This window comes from Elgaria multicarinata, chromosome 4 (assembly GCF_023053635.1).
Source record: "Elgaria multicarinata webbii isolate HBS135686 ecotype San Diego chromosome 4, rElgMul1.1.pri, whole genome shotgun sequence".
Lineage (NCBI taxonomy): Eukaryota > Metazoa > Chordata > Lepidosauria > Squamata > Anguidae > Elgaria > Elgaria multicarinata.
Window position 1 is genome coordinate 48,353,549 of NC_086174.1, and position 24,901 is coordinate 48,378,449.

The 24,901-nt window shown below is 44.2% G+C and overlaps 1 protein-coding gene across 3 annotated transcripts in view; it reads right to left on the reverse strand.

The window, feature by feature from the left end:
- Positions 1 to 24,901, reverse strand: part of CAPN11 (calpain 11) — a 61,269-nt gene that overhangs the window by 25,322 nt on the left and 11,046 nt on the right. Inside the window, exons 1-2 of one of the 3 annotated variants that reach the window (XM_063124214.1) lie at positions 20,926 to 21,079; positions 5,369 to 5,659 (exon numbers count right to left, since the gene is read on the reverse strand). In XM_063124214.1, the coding sequence (XP_062980284.1) occupies positions 5,369 to 5,614 (246 nt within the window). In that variant the 5' untranslated portion in view covers positions 5,615 to 5,659; positions 20,926 to 21,079. Of the gene's footprint in view, positions 1 to 5,368; positions 5,660 to 20,751; positions 20,853 to 20,925; positions 21,080 to 24,901 lie in introns of those variants that run through there. The other 2 variants (XM_063124215.1, XM_063124216.1) reach the window with 2 other exon arrangements.

The following is a 24,901-nucleotide window of genomic DNA, read 5'->3' on the forward strand; positions in this document are numbered from 1 at the left end:
CCAGCTGAGGTTGGGAATCATATTTAACATATTCAGGGTGCAATCCTATTGCATGTTTAGATAGAAAGAAGACCTACGATTCCCAGCATGCCCTTGTAAAAACCCTTGGCATAGTAAGAGTCTACATTAGAACATCTCTTGTATTGGGTTTGGTACTGAAGCACAGCAATATAGTTGGCATCAAACCTCAGTGGAGTCCTGCAGGTGCTGTGGTCTAGCCCCTTTAAAAAACACCCACCCTCCTCCTGAGCGATTTGCCAAATAAGAGTTTACTCCAGAATTCCTTGCAAAGCCACAAATGGTTAGTTTGCACCCACATGAGCCATACCTCCATCTGTTAATCCCTTGGTCAGTCACAGTTCCTTCCTAAGGTGTCAGATAGCTTCAGAATGCTCAAAGAAGGTGTGAAGGGGTTGTGGAGCCACCTGGGCCAGGCTTGCTCCCGGTCCACACATACCAACAGAGAGCTCCACCACACAAGGGGATTGGATTCTGTTTGGCTCAGGATTCTCTCTCAAGCACAGGAGCTTGACACACGTACATTGGTGTATGTGTAGGGCTCTTTTTCACATACAGCTCATGTATGTGCTGGTGAGGAATCATGGTTGCAGAATCCCACATGGTTGCTGAATCCCACATCTGTCTTATGTGAGTGGCGTTCTTCTGAATACCCATTTCGACATGAATAAACCCTGAGCTACTACCACATGTTTGCATTATACGGAACGTGCAGTTCACAAGGGTCCTGGTTTGGCCGCCTTATTATCATGCATGCAAATGGGAGACAAGCATTAGCTACTCACGGATTGCCGTAAAAGATGGGTGTGGATTCGCCCTTGGGACCACTTCACAAAGTACTGTCTTCCCACAAGGAAAAACAAATGAAGCTCAACTATAGATCATTATGTGTGATCTCCCATGAGAATACTGGCTACACTTCCAACTGGCGAGGGTATATCAAGGGTATATGCAGCAAAAAACATGTGTGCAGTCACCAGCACATGAGACAATCTAGATATGAATTTCACATTCCCATTCATTAAGGGAGGAAGAGTGCAATGGGCAAACATACTTTCTACACTGCCACAACACCCTTTTTTGGTTTTGTCACTGACTGGCCTTTGCCCAACAGGGACAGAAACTAAATAATAATCAACTGAATCATGTCAGCATATTTCAGCATATTGACTCTGCATCTGTGAGAAAGGAACCCATACACAAAGGCAGCAGACACCGGGAACAAAAGATGGATACACTTTCTTTTTGCAGGCTTTACTTACAATGCAGATTGATGGAAGAGCCTTAGTAGAAGAGAAGCCCGTAAGAAACAAGGGCCTTTTCAGTTGCAGCGCCCCATTTATTGAATGCTGTCCCCAATAAGGCTCCCCTGGTGCCAACTGCATTGTGGTTTTGGTGCCAGTGAAGACAGATTTTTTGCCAAGGCATTCTAGCAGAAAATGCAAATGAACTGCCTGAATAGCGTTTCAGCTGGTCTGCTGAATTTTTACTGTCATCCTGTTTGGTGTTTATTTTAGTAGCGATTTTATGTACTATTTTGTTTGTATTATACTTGGATAGTTGAAGGGCAGCCTAAAAGTCTTTTAAATATGAATAAATAAAAAACAGACATTCATAGCAAGATTTCTCTTTTCCAAGGAAGTTAACATATGATGAGTTGTTTGTAATTAATAGTAATTTTAAAAGGATATTGTTTTTATGTTCTTGATGGTTTTAAATTTTGTATAATTGCTTTTAATGTTCACTGTTTTCAACTTCTGTAAACTGCCCAGAGAGCTTCAGCTATGGGGTGGTATATAAATGTAATAAAATAAATTAAAAATAAATATTTTTAATATTTTTAAAAATATTAAATAAATATTTTTCTCTGTCCTCTGGTTCATTTCCTTCTGCTTTTAAACATGCTACAGTCTCTGCCATTCTCAAGAAACCTACTCTTGATAGGCTATCTCTGTCTAACTACCGACCTGTCTCTTTGTTGCCGTTTGTTTCAAAGATCCTGGAGCGTGCGGTCTACTCTCGCTGTCTTGACTTTCTTTCTAGTAACTCTGCTTTGGATCCTTTTCAATCTGGATTCCGTCCTCTGCATTCCACCGAAACAGCCCTTACTAAGATCACCAATGATCTCCTTACTGCCAAGTCTAAAGGCCATTATTCCGTTCTTATTCTCCTTGATCTAACTGCAGCCTTTGACACGGTTGATCATGATCTTCTCTTAGATTCCCTTCATGACCTTGGATTTTGTGGCTCTGTCTATAACTGGTTTGCCTCCTATCTAGCGGGTCGCTCTTTCAGCGTGTTGGCTAATGGCAGCTCGTCTTCCTCCTTTCCCCTTTCAGTAGGGGTTCCGCAAGGCTCAGTGCTTGGCCCATTGTTGTTTTCCTTATACATGTTGCCCTTGGGCAAACTTATTCAATCTCATGGCCTCCAATATCATCTGTACGCCGATGATACACAACTATATCTGTCATCTCCGGAACTTTCTCCTGATGTTCACGATCGTATCTCGGCATGTCTTTCAGATATCTCAGGTTGGCTGCTTCATCGTCGTTTGAAACTTAATATGGCAAAGACTGAATTGCTTGTTTTTCCTCCTAAACCTTCTCCTCATCTCTCATTCTCTCTTACTGTCAATGATGTTATGCTTACTCCGGTCAAGGAAGCTCGTAGCCTTGGCTTTATATTTGACTCCTCGCTCTCCTTTATTCCTCATATTGAGGCAGTAGCTAAATCTTGTCGTTTTTTCCTGTATAATATTGCCAGGATTCGATCATTTTTGTCTGTCTCTTCTGCCAAGACGCTTGTTCATGCGCTGGTTATTTCACGGTTGGACTACTGCAACCTTCTTCTCTCTGGCCTTCCTTCTTCTCACATCAGTCCGTTGGTTTCTGTTCACCACTCTGCCGCAAAGATCATCTTCTTGGCTCGCCGCTCTGACCATGTTACTCCGCTTCTGAAATCTCTTCATTGGCTTCCAATTCACTTCAGAATCCAATATAAACTTCTCCTGTTAACCTTCAAAGCTTTTCACAGTCTAGCTCCTTCCTATCTCTCCTCTCTCATCTCACACTATTGCCCCGCTTGTGCTCTTCGCTCCTCTGATGCCATGTTTCTCACCTGCCCAAGGGCCTCTACTTCCCTTGCTCGCCTTCGTCCATTTTCTTCTGCTGCCCCTTACGCCTGGAACGCTCTTCCAGAACATTTGAGAACTACAAGTTCAATCGCAGCTTTTAAAGCTCAACTAAAAACTTTTCTTTTTCCTAAAGCTTTTAAAACTTGATGTTGTACGGACTTTATACTGTTAGTTTTACCCTACCCTGTGCCTGCTTACCCTACCCTGTGCCTGTTGGCATTCTCTTACTATGATTTTATTAGATTGTAAGCCTATGCGGCAGGGCCTTGCTATTTACTGTTTTACTCTGTACAGCACCATGTACATTGATGGTGCTATATAAATAATAATAATAATAATAATAATAATAATAATAATAATAAATAGTGAATTGCTGTAGGCCAGAACAGGAAGAACTAGTGGTACAAAAGACCCTATACCATTAGAAAATTATAACAATGATAATTCAGTTAACTATGTGACTATTTTAGTGAGTCATAATGATTCTAACAGCCACACACTATTGTTCCTCTAAGGCACACACCCTTGTTTAAAGGTTTCTCAAAACATGTTAATAGTGGGCCTGTTCAGACAACATGCTAAGCCAGGGTTAAGCTGCCAATCCTTTTGCAGCAAATGGTTAGTGAGCATGTTTAAACCCTGGTTATGTAGCCACCATGGCTAGGAATGTTTCACACAACACGCTAAGCCATAATGTTTAGCTCAAAATACTTAGCTACCGTGGCTTAGTATGTTGTCTGAACATACTGTCAGGGTCTAAGTAGTTTAAGGCCTGATTAGTTTAAACAAGCCCGGTTCATAAACCAGGGTTCAATCCTGGTTTGTTTAAACTTCCCAGAGTTCCCTAACTTCGGATGTAATGGGGAATTCTAGTTCGTTTAAGAGTGGATGGTCCAACTCACACATAGCAAATAGTGGGTTAATGAAGCTGTTAATGCTATAACAAATCATGGGTTAACTGCTCAGTTGTTCAGCTGTTAAAGAACCCAGGACTCTGAGATCTCATGTTGGCACTCACAACCTACAAATGGGCTGATTGTATGTTGTTTAGAGAACGTGGAAGGGAGAAGCACATCAGAAGCAGTGTGCTTGCTTCTGCCTGGCAAATCGTTTTACCATTACAATGGGCCTGGCAGGCACCAGAGAAGAGAGGGAGGGAGCGCACATAAGAGGCCAGGGATTACAGAGACTCATTCATGTACTGCTAATCTATGGTAGAGTTGTAGAGGTTTCATGAAAATATGTTTATTTATAAATGGAATAATGGAGCAGGCATTATGGGAGCATAATAACAAGCCTACCCCTCAGCAACTTTCCCCACCCCCAAAACTACTTCACTATTCTGTCAGAATCACACCAAACTAGTCTCTGACAGACTGAAATAACAATTTATTATTGGTCACTGAAGGACCAATAATAAATAATACTTAGTATTTACAGTACATATCACTTGTTCTGAGGTGCTTAGGATGCCTCAGATACATGGTATCAGTAATGCTTACAATAATCTGTAGGCCAGTATTTTTATTCCCATATTATAGATGGAGGATGAGGGAGAGAAGAGCTGAGACTAGAAACAGGGGCTTCCCAGCTCATATTCTCTGAATCACGACACCACTGCACATAGATCCCATATGCTTGCATCAAAGGGCTGCTTGCTATGTCCAGCTTCTTTTTGTCTCCCGTCAATAATAAGGGCATACCAAAACTTAAAAGGCAATCATGCGTATAGATGTTGCTTCACAATCTGAAACCTGAAGGTAAATGTATAACTGGACTTAAGTAAATAATGCTTCCAAGGCTTGGGCTTATGCTGTTGGTACGTAGAAGCTGCTGGGCACTATTCTATAAAATGCTATTGTAATTAACGTTCAAGTAAAAATAATAATGGGTGGCATCTCTCCCCCACTTTGTGGGCAAAAAAGTCTTCTGCAAGCTTGGATGCTTTTCAAATTTGGCTAGATTCCATAGCCAACTAAAATTTATTGGAGTGCAAAACAAGAGGTTCAAATGGGAAAGAGGGGCTAATTAGAAGATGGAAAGAGGCCATCAGCGTAATTGATATAACCCTAGGTGAAGTATTAGAAAAATGCTAGTGTTGGATCAATGAGTGAAGAGGCTTTTAATGAAAGCTGTTAATGTGACTTATTGCAACGTAGAACAGCAAGTCAGAGTGGTCCTCTGAGGGTCCCCTTCAAGTAGGGGCCAGGTACTCACTGTTGGACGCATCCAGCGCACTCCACGGGTTTTGCCAGAACCGGGCCCCAGTTCCTTGAAGCCAAGGACTGCCGGGACAGCAGGAAACTGGGAGTCCTCAAACAGTGTGCCACTCTCCAAACATTGCTGCTTGAGGGTTTCATAATCTTGACCGAGGTACTTCACAGCATTGTGGTGATCTCCCACGCCTTCTGCCCGCAGACGGTCTCGTTCCAGCTTGGCAGCAATTCCTCCAAAAGGCATCATGGCACAGCCAGCCGGGTACAGGCAACAGATGCCTCAGCAATTCTCCTAGAATCCAAAATAAGAGCACCGTGAGATTGTTTCCGTGGACTGGATACAAAAAGGAGGTGCACTCAGGTGCTCGGAAAAAGAAAATTTATTGTGCTTTATGCGTTTTGGAGATGCTTCCTTCTTCAGGAGCTATCAAACAAATAAAAATAAAAATAAGAATAGTATCTCATAGACAACACCCTGTTCCTTATCATAAAGTTCAAGGCACATCTATGTTTCATGTTCTAAAACAACTTTAAAAATCAATTTCCCTATATTCTCACTTCTAACCAGACAATAGTAAAAACAGTATCATTTTACTTTTACTGACCAATAATAATAATTAAAAAAAAATATTTCTTACCCGCCTCTCCATTTTGATCAAGGCGGGGAACAACAGTAAATGGTAAAATACATAAAACTGAATTAAAATATAATATACGTTAAAATATCCTAAAAAACATTCTAAAAACATCTCAAAATTCTACTGGATAGGCCTGCCGGAAGAGATCAGTTTTTATGACTTTCTTGAATGCTAGTAGACTGTTAAGTTGGTTAGGAATGGTTCACACGACATGCTAAGCCAAATTCACTCCTTACATAAACCATTGTCCTCCCCACAAACCTGCGTATAGCCATTCAATTTCTTAACTCTAAGACAGGCAATAATTCTTTTATCTGAGGTACTTATACACAGTGTTTCTAAAACACATAGCTCTCACATCAGGTGCAAACCTGAGATGTCTATGATATATTCCAGGTGATTTAAAGATAAACTAGACCCTGGTGAATCTCAAACACTGCTCCTGTTGTAACTTACCGTCAACATTTCACATATATGCTATTGCTTAGTGCTGTATACACCTTGCTGACTCTATTTCAGCACAGAGAAGTCTAAGCTGAGAAAGATCGAACATATATTTGGGGGGAAGTGATAAGGCTGAAGTGACTTGTGGAGGATATCTGAACAACAGAAGACAGAACCGAGGAGCATTAATACAGACTTGCATGAGGAATCCCAGAGGACATTGAGATGGCTTAGACTAAGGGCCCAGCTGTCCTAGGTCAAGAACGTCTGAGTTCATGTCAATTTCTGATCTGCAATCAACAGCCGCTGGCAAGATGGTCACCACAGCACTCTCACTTTGCCTCTTTTTCATCCTAGTACAGACTTCCCCAAATGTATTGGAGTGCATGTCCTATTATTCCTAACCAGCATGGCCATCAGGTTGTGGAAGGCTGTCCTCAGATAAGTGACATCACATTGGGATTTGCAATTTGCTTGAATGGAGAAATACAGTGACTTGAGAATGACCCAGTCCACTGGCTAGGCCACCCTGGAAGTTTTTGTTCAATGTTATACATCCCTCTTGTGCACCGGATTCTGGCTAACCATGCTGCTCCCAAAGCGAACACAAGACCCCAGCTACCTAGGCATCGAGACCCTGACACCAGGAGTCACTGGGCCTGTTCAGACAACACGCTAAGCCATGGTTAGGCCACTAAACCTTTTGCAGTAAATGGTGAGCATGTTTAAATCATGGTTATGTAGCCATCATGGTTAGGAATGGTTCACATGACATGCTAAGCCACAGTGTTTAGCTCAAAATACTTAACCACTGTGGCTTAGTATGCTGTCTGAACAGGGTCACTATGAGCTTCAAGTAAACCCCTCCCGAACTTTTAGCAGCCTTGCCTCTATTCCCTGGGCAACTCTGGCAGCATCTGCCCTGAATTCAACACCTATATCAGAAGAATTAGAGCATGGGATTGCTAGCTCAGTGGATCTAGCAGCCCAATGCACACAACATTATGTTCAAGGATAGTGCACTAGAGTGGTCCTACCAGTTATGTAATGTTCATATGTGCAGGTGCCTATGTCCATGTGGTCCGCAAGGACATTTTATTGGATGGGGCAGGAGGCAAGAAAATGTTTTCATCAAACAAACAAAAGATGGTTCCAGTGCTGCCCACTAGTGTCAATATTGTGACCAATTGTGAGGGGCTCATACCCTAGAGCAGGACTGTTGAACCAGGGGTTACAATCTGGCTCTCCAAGGCTCCCCAAATGGCCACACCCCCTTCCCTATGCTCCCCCTTTCCCCCAACAACCTTTTGGTGGTTTCCTGATTTTTGCAGTTCCCCCCACCCCAAAACTCTGAAAAGGGATAAATGCTTTTCCAGAAGTTGAGTTACTGTCACTAAGAGCTTTAAGCTGAAATAAGCTGGTATTTTTTGGTATTTTGGCCCTGTCCACTGCTGGAAAGTGGTCCCTCAGAGCTTCCCCAAAATGGAACCCGGCCTTTGTGCTGAAAGAGGCTCAACACCCCTGTCTTAGACCATCATACAGAGAACACTCTTGGCCCCTCCAAGAATGCAGGAGAATTATTTTACCTATTTACAATTAATTTTAGGCCAACTTCAAGGGTAAACCCCTCTCAAGGCAATGCACAGAATAATAACCATACAAAACTATACAAAAAGGCAATAAATATTCAATAAAATACTATAAAATGATAAAAACAATACCCACCTTTGTACTGAACTACTGAGATAGCTAAGAAGATACAAGGAATATGGAACAAAATGGCGTACGGTTTACACAGAAAGCCATAATATAAACACAATTTCTAGCTTACACCAGATTCTCCTAATCTGTATTAACTTTCTGACTGGTCTCTTCCATGATGATAAAACACTGCTAAAACATCTATGTCAGTCTTTTCCAGCTGGGTACCTGCCAAATGTTCGGATTTATTTATACCTTGTCTTTCTACCAAGAAAATAGCACTCAAGGTAGCACCTATCATGCCCAGCCATGACCATGCTGGCTGGGGTTGATGGGAGTTAAAGTCCAACACATCTGGACAGCTCCAGGTAGGAAAAGGCTAATCTATGTCCTTCTAGGAGTAAATCCTGATACTGCAAAAGAACAGCCTAATGAGTTACTGCCCTGAGATATAGATTTAGAGATTGTTATTTCTGTAAACAAGCCCTGAGATCTCACAGGAGATGCAGAAGTGGAAACATGGCAGCAAATCCATATCAAGATTTGAATGCAACGAAGAGACTGCAAAGCACCCAATTTCCATTATTCTGGTTAAAGTTCCAGCCAACATTTCAGTCTTATTTTGACAGAAAGTACTTTCCAATAATTAACCATCTCACTTTGGGCTGCCTCCCCCTGTTTTTTAGCAGGTTCCCATGCCCAACTTTTGCATGAAAGGCAGACATTCAACTGGCAAAACTTTTTCTCCCAAGCAACACAGTCTGGATTTCTATCCACATGCATCTGCTAAAGGCACAGAAGCCCTGAAGAAAGAAGGCGACCACCCTATTTTGAGGGGATCAAGTCTCACGGGAAGAAAATCACTTATCGCTGGACTGGCTGCACAATTTGGCTGTTCCTGCACCTGGCTTCGGAGAACAAACAGCGAAGGCTTTGCTAAAGCCTGGCAGCCGGCCTGACACAGCATGCTTCTTCTCACAATAGGACCAAGCCTAACTAATAGGGGCTGCCTCTGAAGCACAGGGTGGGGTGGGGGTGGAATGCGGGAGCGATGGGCAGCCCAAGCAGCTGCCGAATGTTTGCAGAAAGGAATCCTTATTTCCAAGCGCCAAGCAACACGGGACGTCAGTCACATGTTTAAACAAGTGTGCCTATCCACGGAGGATGGGGCTAGCAATGGATACTACTCACAATGGCTCTATATTAGCTTCAGCATCAGAGGAAGTAGGCCTCTCAGTACCAGTTGCTGGGGAACATGAGCAGGAGGGTGCTGTTGCACTCAAGTCCTGCTTGCATGCTTCCCAGAGGCCTCTGGCTGGCCACTCTGGATGCTAGATAGGCCTCTGATAGGATCCATCATGGGTCTCATGTTCTTATTTTGCAGAAAAAGGAGCCAGTTTGAAATTTCCCCCTACATGGTTGCTATTTGCCCCTGAAGGTGCTGTGTGAAATAAACACTGGGCTTTCAGTGGTAAAAAAATTACTAGGGCTGTGCATGGTCGTCCCCCCCCGATTCACCTCGGAGGTCATTTCAGAGACCCCGAAATGGCCCCAATTCACCTTGGGGTGTTTGGGGGGTTGCCCGCCTTGCCTCGGAACTGAAGCCAAGGTGAGATTCATCCCCCACCCCAAGGCAACTCGGCCTTGCAGGTCCCTGGGTGCCAGCCATGCAGCCAGCACCCAGGAAAGCCGGGAGCAAATCTGGGTGAAAGTCCATTGTACTCCTGACTCCGTGCTCTCTCCCTTGCCACCCCCCCTACCCAGAGCTGCTGGCACTGTGTAATCTGTACAGCACCATGTACATTGATGGTGCTATATAAATAAATAAATAATAATAATAATAATAATAATAATAATAACTGTGCCGCTGCTGCATCATCCCCTCACTTCCACCATTGCCCCCATGAGCAGGAAATGTGGCATCCTCCTGAGAGCCTGGCCAATATTTCAAGATATTGCAGGGGCTCTATTTTAGTACATCCACAGCCACAAACTATGGTGGCCGCAAAGGGCCTTTTCCCCTTTAAGGCCGCCATAGTTTGCAGCCCAGAGAACCCATGACATCTTGAAATCATGCCCTGGCTCTCAGGAGGATGCCGTGTTTTTGTGGTTGCGGTGGCAGCGGTGATGCAGCAGTGGCAGCAGGTGAACGGGGAGACGTCCTCTTCCACAAGATTCCCAGGAGCAGTCGTGGGGGTAGGTGGGAATGGGAAGCCATGGGTGCATTTGCCAAAGATATTCCCAGCCATTTATATCTCACTGATTGTCCCAGGAGCTGAGGGCGGCACACAACATAAGGTCTTCTCCTTTTCTACTCACAGCAGTCCTAATAATCAGGCTGAGAGAGATTAATTTTGCTGAGGAGTAAAATGAGCTTTAAGGGATTTGAAATGGGACTCCCTGCATGCAAAACCCACTGAGCTCTAGTAGCTTCCTGGCCATGCAGCACTGAAAGTAGTCCTCACAGCTTGGATATACCCTTGGCTGAAGGCATATAAGGGCAAAACATTCTGGATAGCCCATGAGAAGGTGACTTCCAGCTCCTAACCATAGCAATGCCTGCAGGCCCAGCGAAGAGAACTCTGTAAAGCACCACCTCTGGCAGCAGGAAGTGAATCAAACACAGCTCAGCTGACATGAGGAAAACTTTTGGGAGCATGCCAGCAGCTCACACCATCCTCTGACAGATGTATCAGAAGCCTTAAAAGTCTATTTCTGAGAAAAGGAAACACTGGTAAACAAGATATGCCAAATTTTGTGAAATATCATGCAAAATGCATGCATTTGTACATATTTGCATATATCTACTTGATAAAGTCAATAAAGACTTCTACATTTGGTGGGCTGTGTTTTGTGGACACTCTGGAAGGATGACACCTTTGAGGGGAAAAACAGGACAGATTGGATGTAGAAGTGTCTTGAGATGAAGAAACTCCACCCACTCCAATCACTTAAAACCAGATCCAGAACTTCAGATACCTGAACCTTTAAAAAGAAATTTTGCCAGGCTATGATTTCTCAGAACCTTTGAATCAGAAAATTTTCCTAAGCAAATTAGGGTAATTTGCATCATAAATTTTTCAATTTGCATTGACTTTTTTTCTAAGGCCCTAGAGAGTGTTCTAATTTAGCATCTTTATTTTTCTTTTATATAGTAAACAAAGCACCCCATTTTTTTGTCCTAATACACCACAGGTACTTGATCTAAAATATTTGAGAGAAGGAATTAAAGTATACTTAATATGATTTAAATGTTACGTTGATACTGTATTGTAATACTTGTGAAAAATTAAAAACAATAGCATGTACTTCTGTTACATTGTTTAAATATAAGAAAAAGACAGAAGGTACTTAAAACTGTTGAAACACTAATAATTTTTAGCAATCTAAAGAACTGTGCATGATATGCTGATGGACAATTCATCTGTTTCAATTTTTACAACTTGTACAATAATTACAAACCAATACAATACCATCATCATTCCTGATGAACTGTTTGCTGCTTTTATTCCCCCAACTCCCGTTACAAGTCAATGACATTTAGGTACTCTCACATAATTGCTAGGGATAATTCCCTGAAAAACCTTCATTACAACTGTGAAACAGCTAAGTTTACCTAGCAGTGTATTTGCAGTTGGCATCCATTCTTTATTCATTGTTCACTAATGAACTTAAGAAATGGGGGGGGGGGGGAAGGGGGGGCTAAAAATCTGTGTTTTGAAAATGAAGTCTGCTCTTAGAAACTGTAAGACTTCTTTCTCACTGCAACCCTAGAACTATAAACTCTACTCCTCTCCTTTCTAGAAATGGGTCAGTTTTCATGTCTCATTCTGCAGCCCACGAAGGGTTGCTTCACAGATGATATCCTACATAGATATGACATCCATGCAGGAAGCACTGGGGTATGTAACCTGGTGCCCTCCAGATTATCTGAACTACAAACCCCATATTCTGTGACCACTGGCCATGCTGGTTTTGGTTTAGGGGAATTGTCGTCCAAAAGATCTGGAGGGCACTAGGTTGCCTATCTCTGAAACAGTGTATATGATAGATATCCACTACCATGTGCATTGCATGCAAATGTACCCATTTCATTGTGTGCAAGTATGTCCATCCCTCCGAAACCCAAAGTCGTCCACACTTAAAAAGCATCCATTTTCTTTTATTACGTTCCCCCAAATGGAGTTGGAACATTCCATACACTGCTCAGCTGTTATACTGAAACCCAACAACTAAGTTTACTTTTGAATTCTTCTTAGAGGTAATGCACTATAGGTAAACAGGTATCTACCAAAGCACAACCTCCTCTAGCATAATGTTAGGTCCGGTGGCAACTATTACGCGATAAAACTAGTTTACTTCGGGGTAAAAAGTCACACAAGCACACATTCATACAAACTCTCATCCCACATCCAGACCACCCCCTTATGCCTCTGACTCATTAGGCAAGGCAGAGTGAAACAGAAACCCTGTGCACATTCATCCACACCATGGCAACTGCTTCCTGATTTGTGGTTTCTTCGCTCTGTATGAGCTGGCCCACTAACAAAAGGCAAGCTTGAACCATTCTGATAGGGATGTGGGTGTTTCTCGATCTGTGGCATGGGAGACACAGGACGAGGGAGATCCGCCACTGGGTCATCTCCCAATTTTAGCCCTATTCAGATTCCCCTCTGCATGCCTGGACAGTGAGGGAGCAAAACCGGCAAGCCATGGAGAAAAATGGGGGCATTGTTTTAAAAAATTCAAAAGCAAATGAAATGAATTAGAAGTGCAGGGGGGTGAGTTAGTGCCTTTGCCCCATGCCATTTCTCTGATGAAAATAATCTCTACAAGCTTCTGTTAACTTCACAGGGAAAAACCCACACAGGTACAATATAACACAGTATCAACTCCACCAACCTTCAGCTATTGGGCAGTATGGAAACATAATAAATAAAGCAGATAAAATAATTTGAATGTTATGGTTTTGCATATCCAGACTTAGAATCCATTTCCTTGGATACACAGATTGCTGCTATGAAAATAGTGTTGCATCTCTCAGTCCAGGTGCAAGTGATGCAAAGCCAGTATATACAATAACTTCCTAAAGCATGCACCTGGACTGGAAAATCTACGACAGATGTGCTTTTCCCAAACACAGTATTTCTGTAATGGGGAGAGGGGACCAAAGGGTGAAAGGGTTCTAAGTTAATTGGACTGTCTAGGGAAGAGGGAGATTCCAGGTGGTAAGAATGTCGAAGAGAAGCTGGAAGTTTATGCCTAGTGTCACAGAAACCTTGAAAAGTCAGCAAATGTGGGCCAAAGCAAAAGTTTCTTTTAAAGACATAGGTAGCAGCTACATCTTCCCCGTTTTACTCTAAACAAAGGGAGCCTGATCTGGATCAGGACTACCAAAGCAGGGGGAAGGACTGAACCTCCACCACCCCACCACACACAGGTCCTGTTCCAGATGAGTGGCCCTGCACTTATTTTAGTTGTGTGTGTTTTTAAAGACACAGCTGCTAGCTCCATCTTTAAAGTAGCATGTGCTTTGTGTCTAAGAAAACTAAACCAGAGATTCATTAGGAAAACTCTCTATAAAGAGACTCTCAGTGCAATAAAGGAGACTCTGAGGAAACTCTCAAAGTAATCGAGAGTTGCACCATGTCAGATACACTGGTGGAACTCCCCAAATACACTGGGAGCTAAATGACACACTACTTTGAATATATAGTATGCAGCTCTAGAGCGCTTCCATTTATACTGCAGTCAGACAAGAGAATGGATTCTCGTCCTTGAGTCTCTCAGCACAGCCACACATTTGCATTCTTGAGGACAGCTCAGGTGGTTTTGTTTCCAAAAGTGCTACTAAACAAGTGTGTGTGTGTGTGAGAGAGAGAGAAATGAACACCAATCTCTTTCCAAGCACTTGTGAAAACTGTGTGAACCCACGAGGAGGAGGGAGAGGAAGGGCAAATTGGCTAAGGCCTATGCCTCCCTTTTCCTGGGTTATGGCTGCCAGCTGGTCACTCCTACTACACTTGAAGCCCAGTATCAAGGGCAATAAAGGCTTGAAGCTGGCTGACTCACAAAATAAGTATTCCAGAGCTTCTAACTGGGGGAATAAAGAACATTAAACTCAAGCTACTCCTATAGCTATCAATTGGGGATTGCTCCAAGCACACACACACACTCCATCTTTGGAATACAGTATCTCACCCTGATTTTCTAGGGTTCAACATCTAACACTACAACTGTTAGGAAACAGCAATGAAACTACTACAGGGAGAACACACATGTGGGCTGTCCATTATATCCAGAGACTCAAGCCGTCTCCAGAGAGCAAGTGCACAATGTTTGCAGGCTAAATTCTTTTATATATATTCTCCCTCCCTCCCTCCCTCTCTCTCACACACACTAAAATCCACAAAAACAGACAAAAAGGACATCTTCAGATGGACAGTGAAAAGGTAACCAAACTGTATATGCAAAATACTTTTGAAAGGTGGGCAACTTTCCTTGCATAAAGCTTGTACCCTTATTCTTCTCAATGTTCTATTAAACAGTAATATATAGATGGAGATAATTGTTAATACACCAGATCTTTCCATAAGTTTACATGAGAAGTTGGTACCCCATATTCCATAGAAGTCTCCAGGCTATATCCAGAACAGCCATGCTGCTTCCTTGACTCCAAAGTCCTAACATGTCGCTGCCCTTTTGGATCATTTCATTCACAATCACTTTCCCATTCATTTTCTCATTTAGTTTTACCTTACCCCACAACCCCCAATCTGGCACCATGCCTGCCCATGCTGGATCAGCATTTAAACATTTGCAAATTGAGAGGATGCCTTTGTTCCTGCCACTTTCACTCTTCCAGCACACACTCTGGCCCCTGCAGCTTTGAAAAGGGTTATTGCACACAGTAAGCACGACCATTTGATTTTTGCAAACATTTCCTGATACTTCCATTTCCTGCCATTTTAAATGCACACTAAAATGGTACTTCTACATTCCCAGTGGGGAAAAGAGTTGCGTGCTGCACCCCACCACCCAGCTGCAAGGCACTCTTCCTCTGCAATGCTGGCATTGGGGTCAAGTCCTGCATTTTCCAGAAGTTCTCTCCCTTGTGCAAAGGAAAAACAAGCAACTATCAGAACTCTAGTGGGTAAGAACTGTTGAGCTGGGCTGCAGAATTCTGAATTGCAGGCCTGTTTGTGACATTCAAGCCCACTGGACATTCTTCACTCCAGATACACAGAGCCTCACCAGATGCAGATTCTATCTGGATTTAATCCAGAGGAGCATATTCAAGATCCTTTCCATTAGTAGTTCCTTAAGTGTTTTAACCATCCCTTTCACTCATTATTAGGCCAGTCCAAGAGTGGTAAAATGAAGGTTGTTTATCAGTTGCCCTCACCCCTCCTCCCTCTACATCCCTTCTCCTTCTACAGAAGGTTGCTCTCACCCCTCCAGATGATCCGTCACTGCCCTGCGTGATTACACTCAGAGGAGCAAAAAACGAGTGCACCAAAAAGCCGGTTGCACAAATAAGCCCTTGGAAGTTTGCAAGATCAAGACAAAACTTGATACACAGCTTCCCCTGGGTGAGTGGGTGGGAGGAAACCCATTATCCATCAAAATCCTGCTAATTTGCAGTAGTGCAAAATCACAATTGCACACTTTGGGCTTCAGGCAACTGGCACTCCCTGCCGCTTTTTATTTTTCGCTTTCCACTATGTGTAGTAACAAAGTACCACTGAATCACTATTGTACACTTTGGGCTGTGGCGCTGTCTGCTGCTCATTATTTTTGCTTTCCACTGCAGCACAGTAGTGCTATTTAATTGCTTCACTGTGGCAAATTGTAGAAAATGGGCAATTGCCCACTATAGAATGCTACCTTTTATTTTTGCTTTGCAATACTTCTGTGTTTCAGGGGTGGTTTAGAGCTTTTCTCATTGGCTATCTGTAACCGCTGGAGCAGAGCGACTCTGTAGGCGCTCTTAAGCCACTATGGAATACCAGATGACATGATAAGTCACTATGGTCTAAATAAACCTCACTGTAGACTATGGCTTATTATGACTTGTTTTGGTTTAGAAAGCCACACTACTTGGGGAAAAGTGCTCCCAGATGAAACAGTAAGCTATGGTGGTTTATAAGCTACTGTGAGTCGCTTATAAAGCATCATGGCTTATCACAGTGTAGGAACCAAGTAGAGAGGCTCAGTTCAGACAACACACTTCTCAATGGTGGTTTTAGAACACCATGGTGGAGTTTTTATAGCACCGTTGAGAAATATGTTGTCTGGCGGAAAAACTCCACGCAACAGTGAATTTTTTTGGGAAAACACGCCACACAAAATATCCTCACTGTGCAGAGGAGAGTTCCTGCACAACTGTTGTGTGGCGGGTCCCGTGGAGTTTTCCATTTCATTAAGTTGACTTTTCCCACTGGCTACAGAGTTCCCTGGCGAGAGCAGTGAAAGGAGCAAGCGCCGTTCTAGGAGAGCCGCCGGGATTGGTTTATTTGCAGCAATGGTTCATGGAATATCATCGGGAGGACTGGGGGAGGAGAGAAGGGCAGAAGAACTGTAAATCAAACATCACGATGGATTTTACTCAACTCCACAGTAGCCCACAGTCACACAATGGTGGAGTTAGAACATGATGTGTGGGGAGTACCCCCTAAAAACTCAACCGTTGAGTGGAGTTTTCACACTGCGTTGACTAATGAGTTGTCTGAACTGAGCCAGAGATTCTAAACTGAGGGTCAACATGGACAATCAATAAAAACCAGTGGTAAAGCTTTTCTTGGATTGTACCACTTCCAGGGAAGTTTTTATATGCTTGTATCATCCTTAGGATCAAATACTTCCCACCTTGGGAAAGCTAGCATGTCAGGAAAAAAGTGCTTGGCACATTTTTCTCCCTTACATATTCACTTTGCATCTGCAAGGATTGTTTCTCACACAGGGGAGGAGTTTGACATGCAGCTGCCCGGTTCAGGAATAGTTTATATCACTTGAATCTCTCAATTGCATAAATGGGCATTTAGTGATTGCAAGTACAAAATCTGAAATAATCTGTAGTTAAACGTTATCTGCAGAATCTACTGGAGAAAAACATGGACAGAATTATAGGAGTGGGAAGCTCCCACTTCATACCCACCTCTTCCAAGAAGGAAGCCAAGTCTCCTTTCATATAACCTTAGGTAGAAAAACACACAGCTGTAAGGCTCCCAGGTGATCTAGCATCACTGTTGTGGAGTGCATTGAACAAATAGGAACTGCCTGCTACAATACACCCTGCCTGAAGGAATCTCTTGTGTCTGTCCTCCGATTCCTGCTCCTCCAGCTGAATATGGGAGGTGCCTCTGATCCTTTAGTCACTACTCTGCTGTATTTGGAAAGTTCCTGGCTCTGTGCCTTCCCTCAGGATTGTGCCTGCTGCAATGCAACAAGCACTTTATGCTTACAATCGCTACAGCTCCTTTGCAGAGAGAACACCCGGGCTGAGGTCTCGATGTAATAGCCCAAAGGACAGAGGGATTAAAAAGCAACCAGAGCATCCTATAGATCCTTTTCCCAACAAGGGAAAAAGGAAATTTACACAGGGAGTTCCAAGGGCTCAATCCAGACTATTTCACACAACTGGGAGGCATGACGAAATTCAAGTTGGAAAACAGGGCAGGCCCTACCCTTAGGCAAAGTGAGGAAGCCTCCTCAGGTAACAGATGCTGTGAGAGCAAGAAGGGAACAACAGAAAGGTGTTGGAGGACAGAGCTGTATGTGCTATGTATGTATGCCTGCTATGTGTCCCCTAAGCCACCCTACTGTCCTTACAGGTGGACTTCATACATGAAATGGGATGGAGGTAACCATCTTGTCTGTTGCCTCAGACGGTGAAGTATTTTGGGCTGGCCCTGGATAGCTCATGCAAGACAATAGGCCAGTTCATATGACACAACAGCCCATCATGGGTTAATTTACCCACAAGGAGCTGCAGTGCGTGCCGTGCACCATTATGAATATGCAAGCCCCTCCCAGCCCAGGGTAACTCCCACAGGTTCCTGCTTAAGCGCTTGCCCACCCTCCTTCAGCGCCTCATACATCAGCTGGTACCCACCAAGATCCACTTCCAGCCAAGCAAACTAGGGGTGAAAGAGAGTACAATGCCTGATGGGAGGGAGACTGTCCCTCATCCACACAACACACCTGAGCACCTTTTACAGACACAGCCTTTAAGAGGGAGATGGGGGAGAGCAAAAGTATCCATGTTGACTGTAAGAATATTTCCAAAATCCATGTTACTTTATTAGGCCAACTGGGAGATCACTACCCCTTCAGAAAAAAGGGGACGCTTTCGAGATCCCAAGTTCTCTTCTTCAGGCAAGTTATTATAAAAGGTGGGGGAAATGGAGAGGGGGAAATTAACCCCCCAAATGTTTTTAGCCCAAATCCTTATCCTACAATGGAGAAAATCCCAGGCAATAGCCCCCCCCCCCAGTTTTTCCATGTGCAACAACACCCCGAGGGTTAATTAATTAGGCTGTCACGTCATCCAAACAAGGTCAGTGTTTTAAAATGCAATATCTGGCAGAGAAAATAAGGGAAACTTGAGTTAGCACCTGTTCCGTGTTCTCCATGTCTGCTATCCAAAGAATCATAGAATAGTAGAGTTGGAAGGGGCCTATAAGGCCATCGAGTCCAACTCCCTGCTCAATGCAGGAATCCACCTTAAAGCATACCTCAACCCAATCCTCCGCACCACCATCACCACAAGAAAGAAAAAAGAAAAGAAGTCAAGTGGACAAGTAACCTGAATGTTAGAAGCAGAATAAATTTGGCAATATATGCAGGTATCACTTTGCATGAATTGGTCTATGCAATTCTCCAGTGTTTAAGGCAGGCTTCCCTAAGCCGGTGCCCTCCAGTGGACTACAACTCCCATTACCCCCAGCCAGCATGGCTATTCATCAGGTTGGAACGCATACATCTGGAGCCCCCACCCTGTGCTCTTTGGACTGCATTGCTTCCATATAAATCAGGAAGATGCCCGGACTCCTGACAGATAAAATCAGGACATGCCTTGATCAACGTTCCCAACTGAAGCAACACTCCCATAATGCACCTGTCCCCCTCACAACATCCCATGGGTGCATCCATTATGTGAGCCATGGCCTGCTCTGCAAGCACACTCAACCCATTCTGTTCAAATTGTTTCCTCTCCAGGGTCAAGCTCAGGAAAATCCAATTCAATGAGTTTGCAACAGCAGCACACTGCGCACAGCACTGCTTGGCTGGCATCAATAACCAAGTAAAACAATCCTCCCCCACCCACATCCCCAGAACCATTCTTGCAACTCCCTTCATTACTTCATTTTTTTTAAACAATGTAACAAACAATTCTATACAATGAACAACCATTTGTGACCCTTTAAAAATTAGAAAAAGGAAAGACTGAAACATGGCAGGGAGGGGAGATGAGTGATAAGTGAACCAACTAGTAGATATGTCTTTCATTTACACTGGCAAGGTAGGAAGAAGCTCGGCTCACTCTTGCAGATGTCCACTGCAAGTGAACCCAACATCAATGTTATGTCTGTATGCGTCATATCAGTGCAGAGAAGTCCCATGTGTTTTTGTCCTACTTTTGTGAAAAGGAAAAGCAAACACCAATGAATGGCATCCAGTCATTCAAAGGCATCTCATGACAGCTGGGAATGATGGGAGTTGCAGTCAAACACACCTGTAGGGCATCATGTCAGGGAAAGCTGCTCCAACCCCATCAGAATAAAAATGATTAGAAGGATGAATACACACACAGCATCAGAAGAGGCTAAACAGAAACTATTAGTCACTAAACACTGCTCCGTTAAGTCCATAAAATGTGAGCAGTTTTGGATGTTAAGATCCCCCAAGTGAGATTTTTCCACTGATACCTCCAAAGTCTACTTGGCTGTCTCTACAGAAGAGCAATGGCTATGACATATATCTCATGCAAACTTGTGCTTGGCCAAAGAAATTGAGGTTTCTCTGCAAAAAGAAGTTTGCAAAACAAACCAAGAATTGTAACTGGTTAGCCCAACTTTCCTCAACCTGGAACTCTCCAGATGTTCCAGACTACAGTTCCCACAATCCCTATTAGCTTTGCTGGCTGGGAATGATGGGAGTTTGTAGTCCAACATCTGGAGGTTTTTCATGTTGGGGAAGGCCTGAGAGAGGGGTTGGGAGGAAGCAAAGCTAGCCCTTTTAACCCGAAGAAAGTTTTCAAAATCCATGGTGCTTTATTAGGCCAACCAGAAGATCCCCCCCCCCGGCAAAAATGTATAAGTTTTCGCGATCCCCAGATCTCTTCTTCAGACAAGACATTATTAAAGGGGGGGGAGCGGAGAGAGAAATGGGGAGAGGAAAATTGATTCCATGCCCCCCTACACGATTTTAGTTCCAATGTCCAACAGTGAAGAACCACCCCCATATACTAACAGCCTGAGGCAACCCCCCCACCCACACAATTTCGTTTCCCAAGTTTCTCCGGGTGGTAGTGGTTAAGGAGAAGAGGATTTCCCACACCTCTGCTCTGGGCTGGCCGGTTGCCCGTGTCGCGGCTTACCTTGACCGAAGCGAGAAGCCCAGATTGGGGCAGGGCACTTGGCACAACCGGAGTCCCAAGGCCCTGCTCCACCACCAGCAGCCCAAGCGAACGCAGGGGGCTGGGAGGGACGCGCCGAAATTAGCCACTCCTTGCGGTGAGCGCTTAATCGGATTGTAACACAGACCGATTTACCCGCCGTGCGCGCTCCTACAAGGCCAGAGTTCCGCTTCTCTCGCTCTCTCCGCGGGCACCTCCCTACGTCCTGCTCATCGCCGCAAAGTCGGCGCTCGACAGCAGCTGCCCTCCCAAGCTCCGCGCGGCGAAGGTGGGGCTGGGCCTGGCAGGCTGTACATGCGGCGGCTCAGATTGAGCCGAGGGGGAGGAGCGGGAGAATTAAAGGCGCCGCCGCTGGGGCTGCCTCTGCGGAGAACGCCCTCCTTGCCTGTCGCCACGGAGCTTTCTGCTCTCTCTTTGGCGACCCGCCCAGTTTTACTCACGGGCAGAAGGAAGACCCAACTGGCCAAACTAAATAAAGTTACACACACAGGCAGAAAAATGACCGAACTTTGGTCCCCCGCTCACAATCAACCACCCTCCTCGGGCGACAAAAACGACCCCCCTGTAGAGTAGCCCTGTGTCCCATTGTACAGTCCTCTTTGAAGGACTGTCCGAAGGCGGTCCGCTATTTTGAACATGCCTTCTTTTTGAAGGCCTTTCCCGTCCAAGCCTATTGGGCGGTGTACAAATGTAATCAATCAATTAATTAATCCAGTTTAAAAGAAAAGCCATCCGAAGGAAGAGGTGGGCCTTGAAGTCGCCCCTCAAGAGTTAACACCCGAAGTGTAGGCTGAGCAGTTCACCTAGTCAACTCTTCCTGACTATGGTGAGATGTATTACTATTTAAATTATAGGAATTCTTTCTAAATTTGCACCTCTCTGTATAAATATGCACATGAAATCCCATAACCAGTTTTGGCCTCTCGTGGCAATCAGCAAGTGGTCACCCTCACTCCTGCCCCTCCCATGCACACCATAAACCTGCACCCAATGACCATTGATTTTTGAACTATATATTTATTCCCAGTGGCAGGACAGGATGACTAAATATTTGCCAATATACATGGGCAACTACAGGCCCTCAAAACTTTTGCATCACTCCCTAGAGTCACAATTAGGGAAGAGACCATGACCTCTCCGTGTGTATGTCAGATCATATGTGGTTATTCCCCAGAGAGGTCTGGCAGGGCCAGCCCAAAACAATTTGCTACCTGAAGCAAAAGATAAAATGCTGACACCCTGCATTCCTGGTACAAAAGCTGAGTGGACTGGCAGTTGAATCTTGCTTCAACACTGGTAACAGGACAGCATCCACGTGAAGGCAGCAGGCTAGCTGAGGGGATGCAGGACAGGATGTCTCATAAGAAAGGGGATAGAAGGGCAGGGCTCAGGAGTAATGGCTGAGGGACTGCCATTATTGTCCCCCAGCACTTGGGTCCCCTAAGCCACCCTATTGCCTTTATGGGTGGCTTTTATACATGAAGTGGGATGGAGGTACCCAACTTATCTGTTGTCTCAGACAGTGAAGTATTTTGGGCTGGCCCTGGATAGCTCATGCAAGACAATAGGCCAGTTCACATGACACAACAGCTCATCGTGGGTTAATTTACTCACAAGGAGCTGCAGTGTGTGCCATACACTGTTATGAATATGCAAGCCCTGGATAGGGGGTTGCCATAGCTTGTCGTCTACTCTGAACCACGATGAGTGGGGGTTATTTGAGGGTTAAACAACCCTAGAATAATCCTACAAAAGACCATAGGTTCTTGTTTAACCCTCAAATAACCCCTGATGCCAGGTTCGGACAACATGAAAAGCTGGGGCTTGCATAATCATAATGGTAGTGGTAAGCAGGAAAACAATCTTGACCTCTCTGGTTTTGTGTCCTCCTAGCAGGGCATCTCATTCAAAATCTTACTGCAGAAGGCAGAGTCATTTCCAGGGCATTCCTGGGTGTTACAGCAGGCTGGCCTTGAAGCAATTCTCTCTAGATTTCACCATTTCCTAAGAAATCCACCTTGTTCTTCCAGCCCAGGGTAACTCCCACAGGTTCCGGCTTAAGCGCTTGCCCACTCTCCTTCAGCGCCTCATACATCAGCTGGTACCCACCAAGATCCACTTCCAGCCAAGCAAACTAGGGGTGAAAGAGAGTACAATGCCTGATGGGAGAGAGACTGTCCCTCATCCACACAACACACTTGAGCACATTTTACAGACACAGCCTTTAAGAGAGAGAAGGGGGAGAGCAAAAGTATCCATGTTGACTGTAAGAATATTTCCAAAATCCATGTTACTTTATTAGGCCAACCAGAAGATCACTGCATTTGGGGGAAAAAGGGGAAGCTTTTGAGATCCTAAAAACTCTTCTTCAGGCAAGTTATTGTAAAAGGTGGGGGGAATGGGGAGGGGGAAATTACCCCCCCCCAAAAAAAATGTTTTTAGCCCAAATCCTTACCCTACAATGGAGAAAATCTCCAGGCACTAACAACCGGAGGCAATACCCCTGCACACACACGTTTTTCCCATGTGCAACAACACCCCAAGGGTTAATTAACTGGACTGTCACGTCATCCAAACAAGGTCAGTGTTTTAAAATGCAATATCTGGCAGAGAAAAGAAGGAAAGCTTGGGTTAGCACCTGTCCCGTGTTCTCCATGTCTGCTATCCATACCTTTGGTCAACCCAATTCTCCCCACCGCCACCATCACCACAATAAATAAATAAATATAGAAAGAAGGAAAAGAAGTCTAGTGCTGCAAGTAACTTTGTACTGGAACAATCTATAATATGGAACAATGTACATCTCCTCCTAAATCACTTACCGGCTTCTTGGAAGTTAACACCTGGTCAGTGCAGATGGTTCTTCAGAGCCCTTATGACAGCCAAAAGACTACATTGGAAGGACAAATTCACACCTTCCATAATGCAATGGATTGAGGACCTAATAACATGATCAATTTTTGAACGAGTGTTATATAGACGCAACTTGCAGGTGGATAAATATACAGATATTTGGTTTGCTTTTCTTGAAACCTTTGTATAACTCTCCCCCCCTTTTTTTGGATCAGTTCATACGATGGAGATATACACAATGTATGGTGTGTGTCACCCCCCTATTTTCACGACGTATTTTCTGTTTTGTTTCTCGATATTCACAATAAAAAGGGGGGGGGGAAAGAAAAGAAGTCAAGTGGACAAGTAACCTGAATTTTGGAAGCAGAATAAATTTGGCAATATGTGCAGACATCACTTTGCATGAAGTGGTCTGTGCAATTCTCTGGTGTTTAAGGTAGTCTTCCTCAAGCTTGTGCCCTCCAATGGACTATAACTCCCATTACCCCCAGCCAGCATGGCCCTTCATCAGTTTGGAATGCATACATCTGGAGCACCCAGCCTGTGCTCTTTGGAGTGTATTGCTTCCATTTAAATCAGGAAGATACCCGACAGATGAAATCAGGACTTGCCTTGATAAACGTTCCCAACTGAAGTGACACTCCCATAATGCACCTGTCCCCCTCACAACATTCCACAGGTGCAACCAGATATAACATTATATGAGCCATGGCCTGCTCTGCAAGCACACTCAACCCATTCTGTTCAAATTGTTTTCTCTCCAGGGTCAAGCTCAGGAAAATCCAGTTCAATGAGTTTGCAACAGCAGCACACTGCGCACAGCACTGCTTGGCTGACGTTGGTAACCGAGTAAAACAATCCTCCCCCCACTCCACCCCACCTACATCCCCAGAACCATTCTTGCAAACTCCCTTCATTTCTTTAAATCAATGTAACAAACAGATCTATACAATGAACAACCATTTGTGACCCTTTAAAAATTAGAAAAGAGTAGAAATCCCATCTGAAACATGATGGAGAGGGAGAGAATGAGAAGTGGTACATATATCTGCCGTTTACACCGGCAAGACAGGAAGAAGCTGGGCTCACTCTTGCAGACATCCACTGCAACCCAATGTCAATGTTATGTCTGTATGCATCACATCAATGCAGAGAAGTCCCATGTGTTTTCGTCCTAGATTTGTGAAGTAAAAGCCACAAATTGCCACAACAAATCCAGAAAGGATAGCAAACACCCATGAATTGCATCCAGTAATTC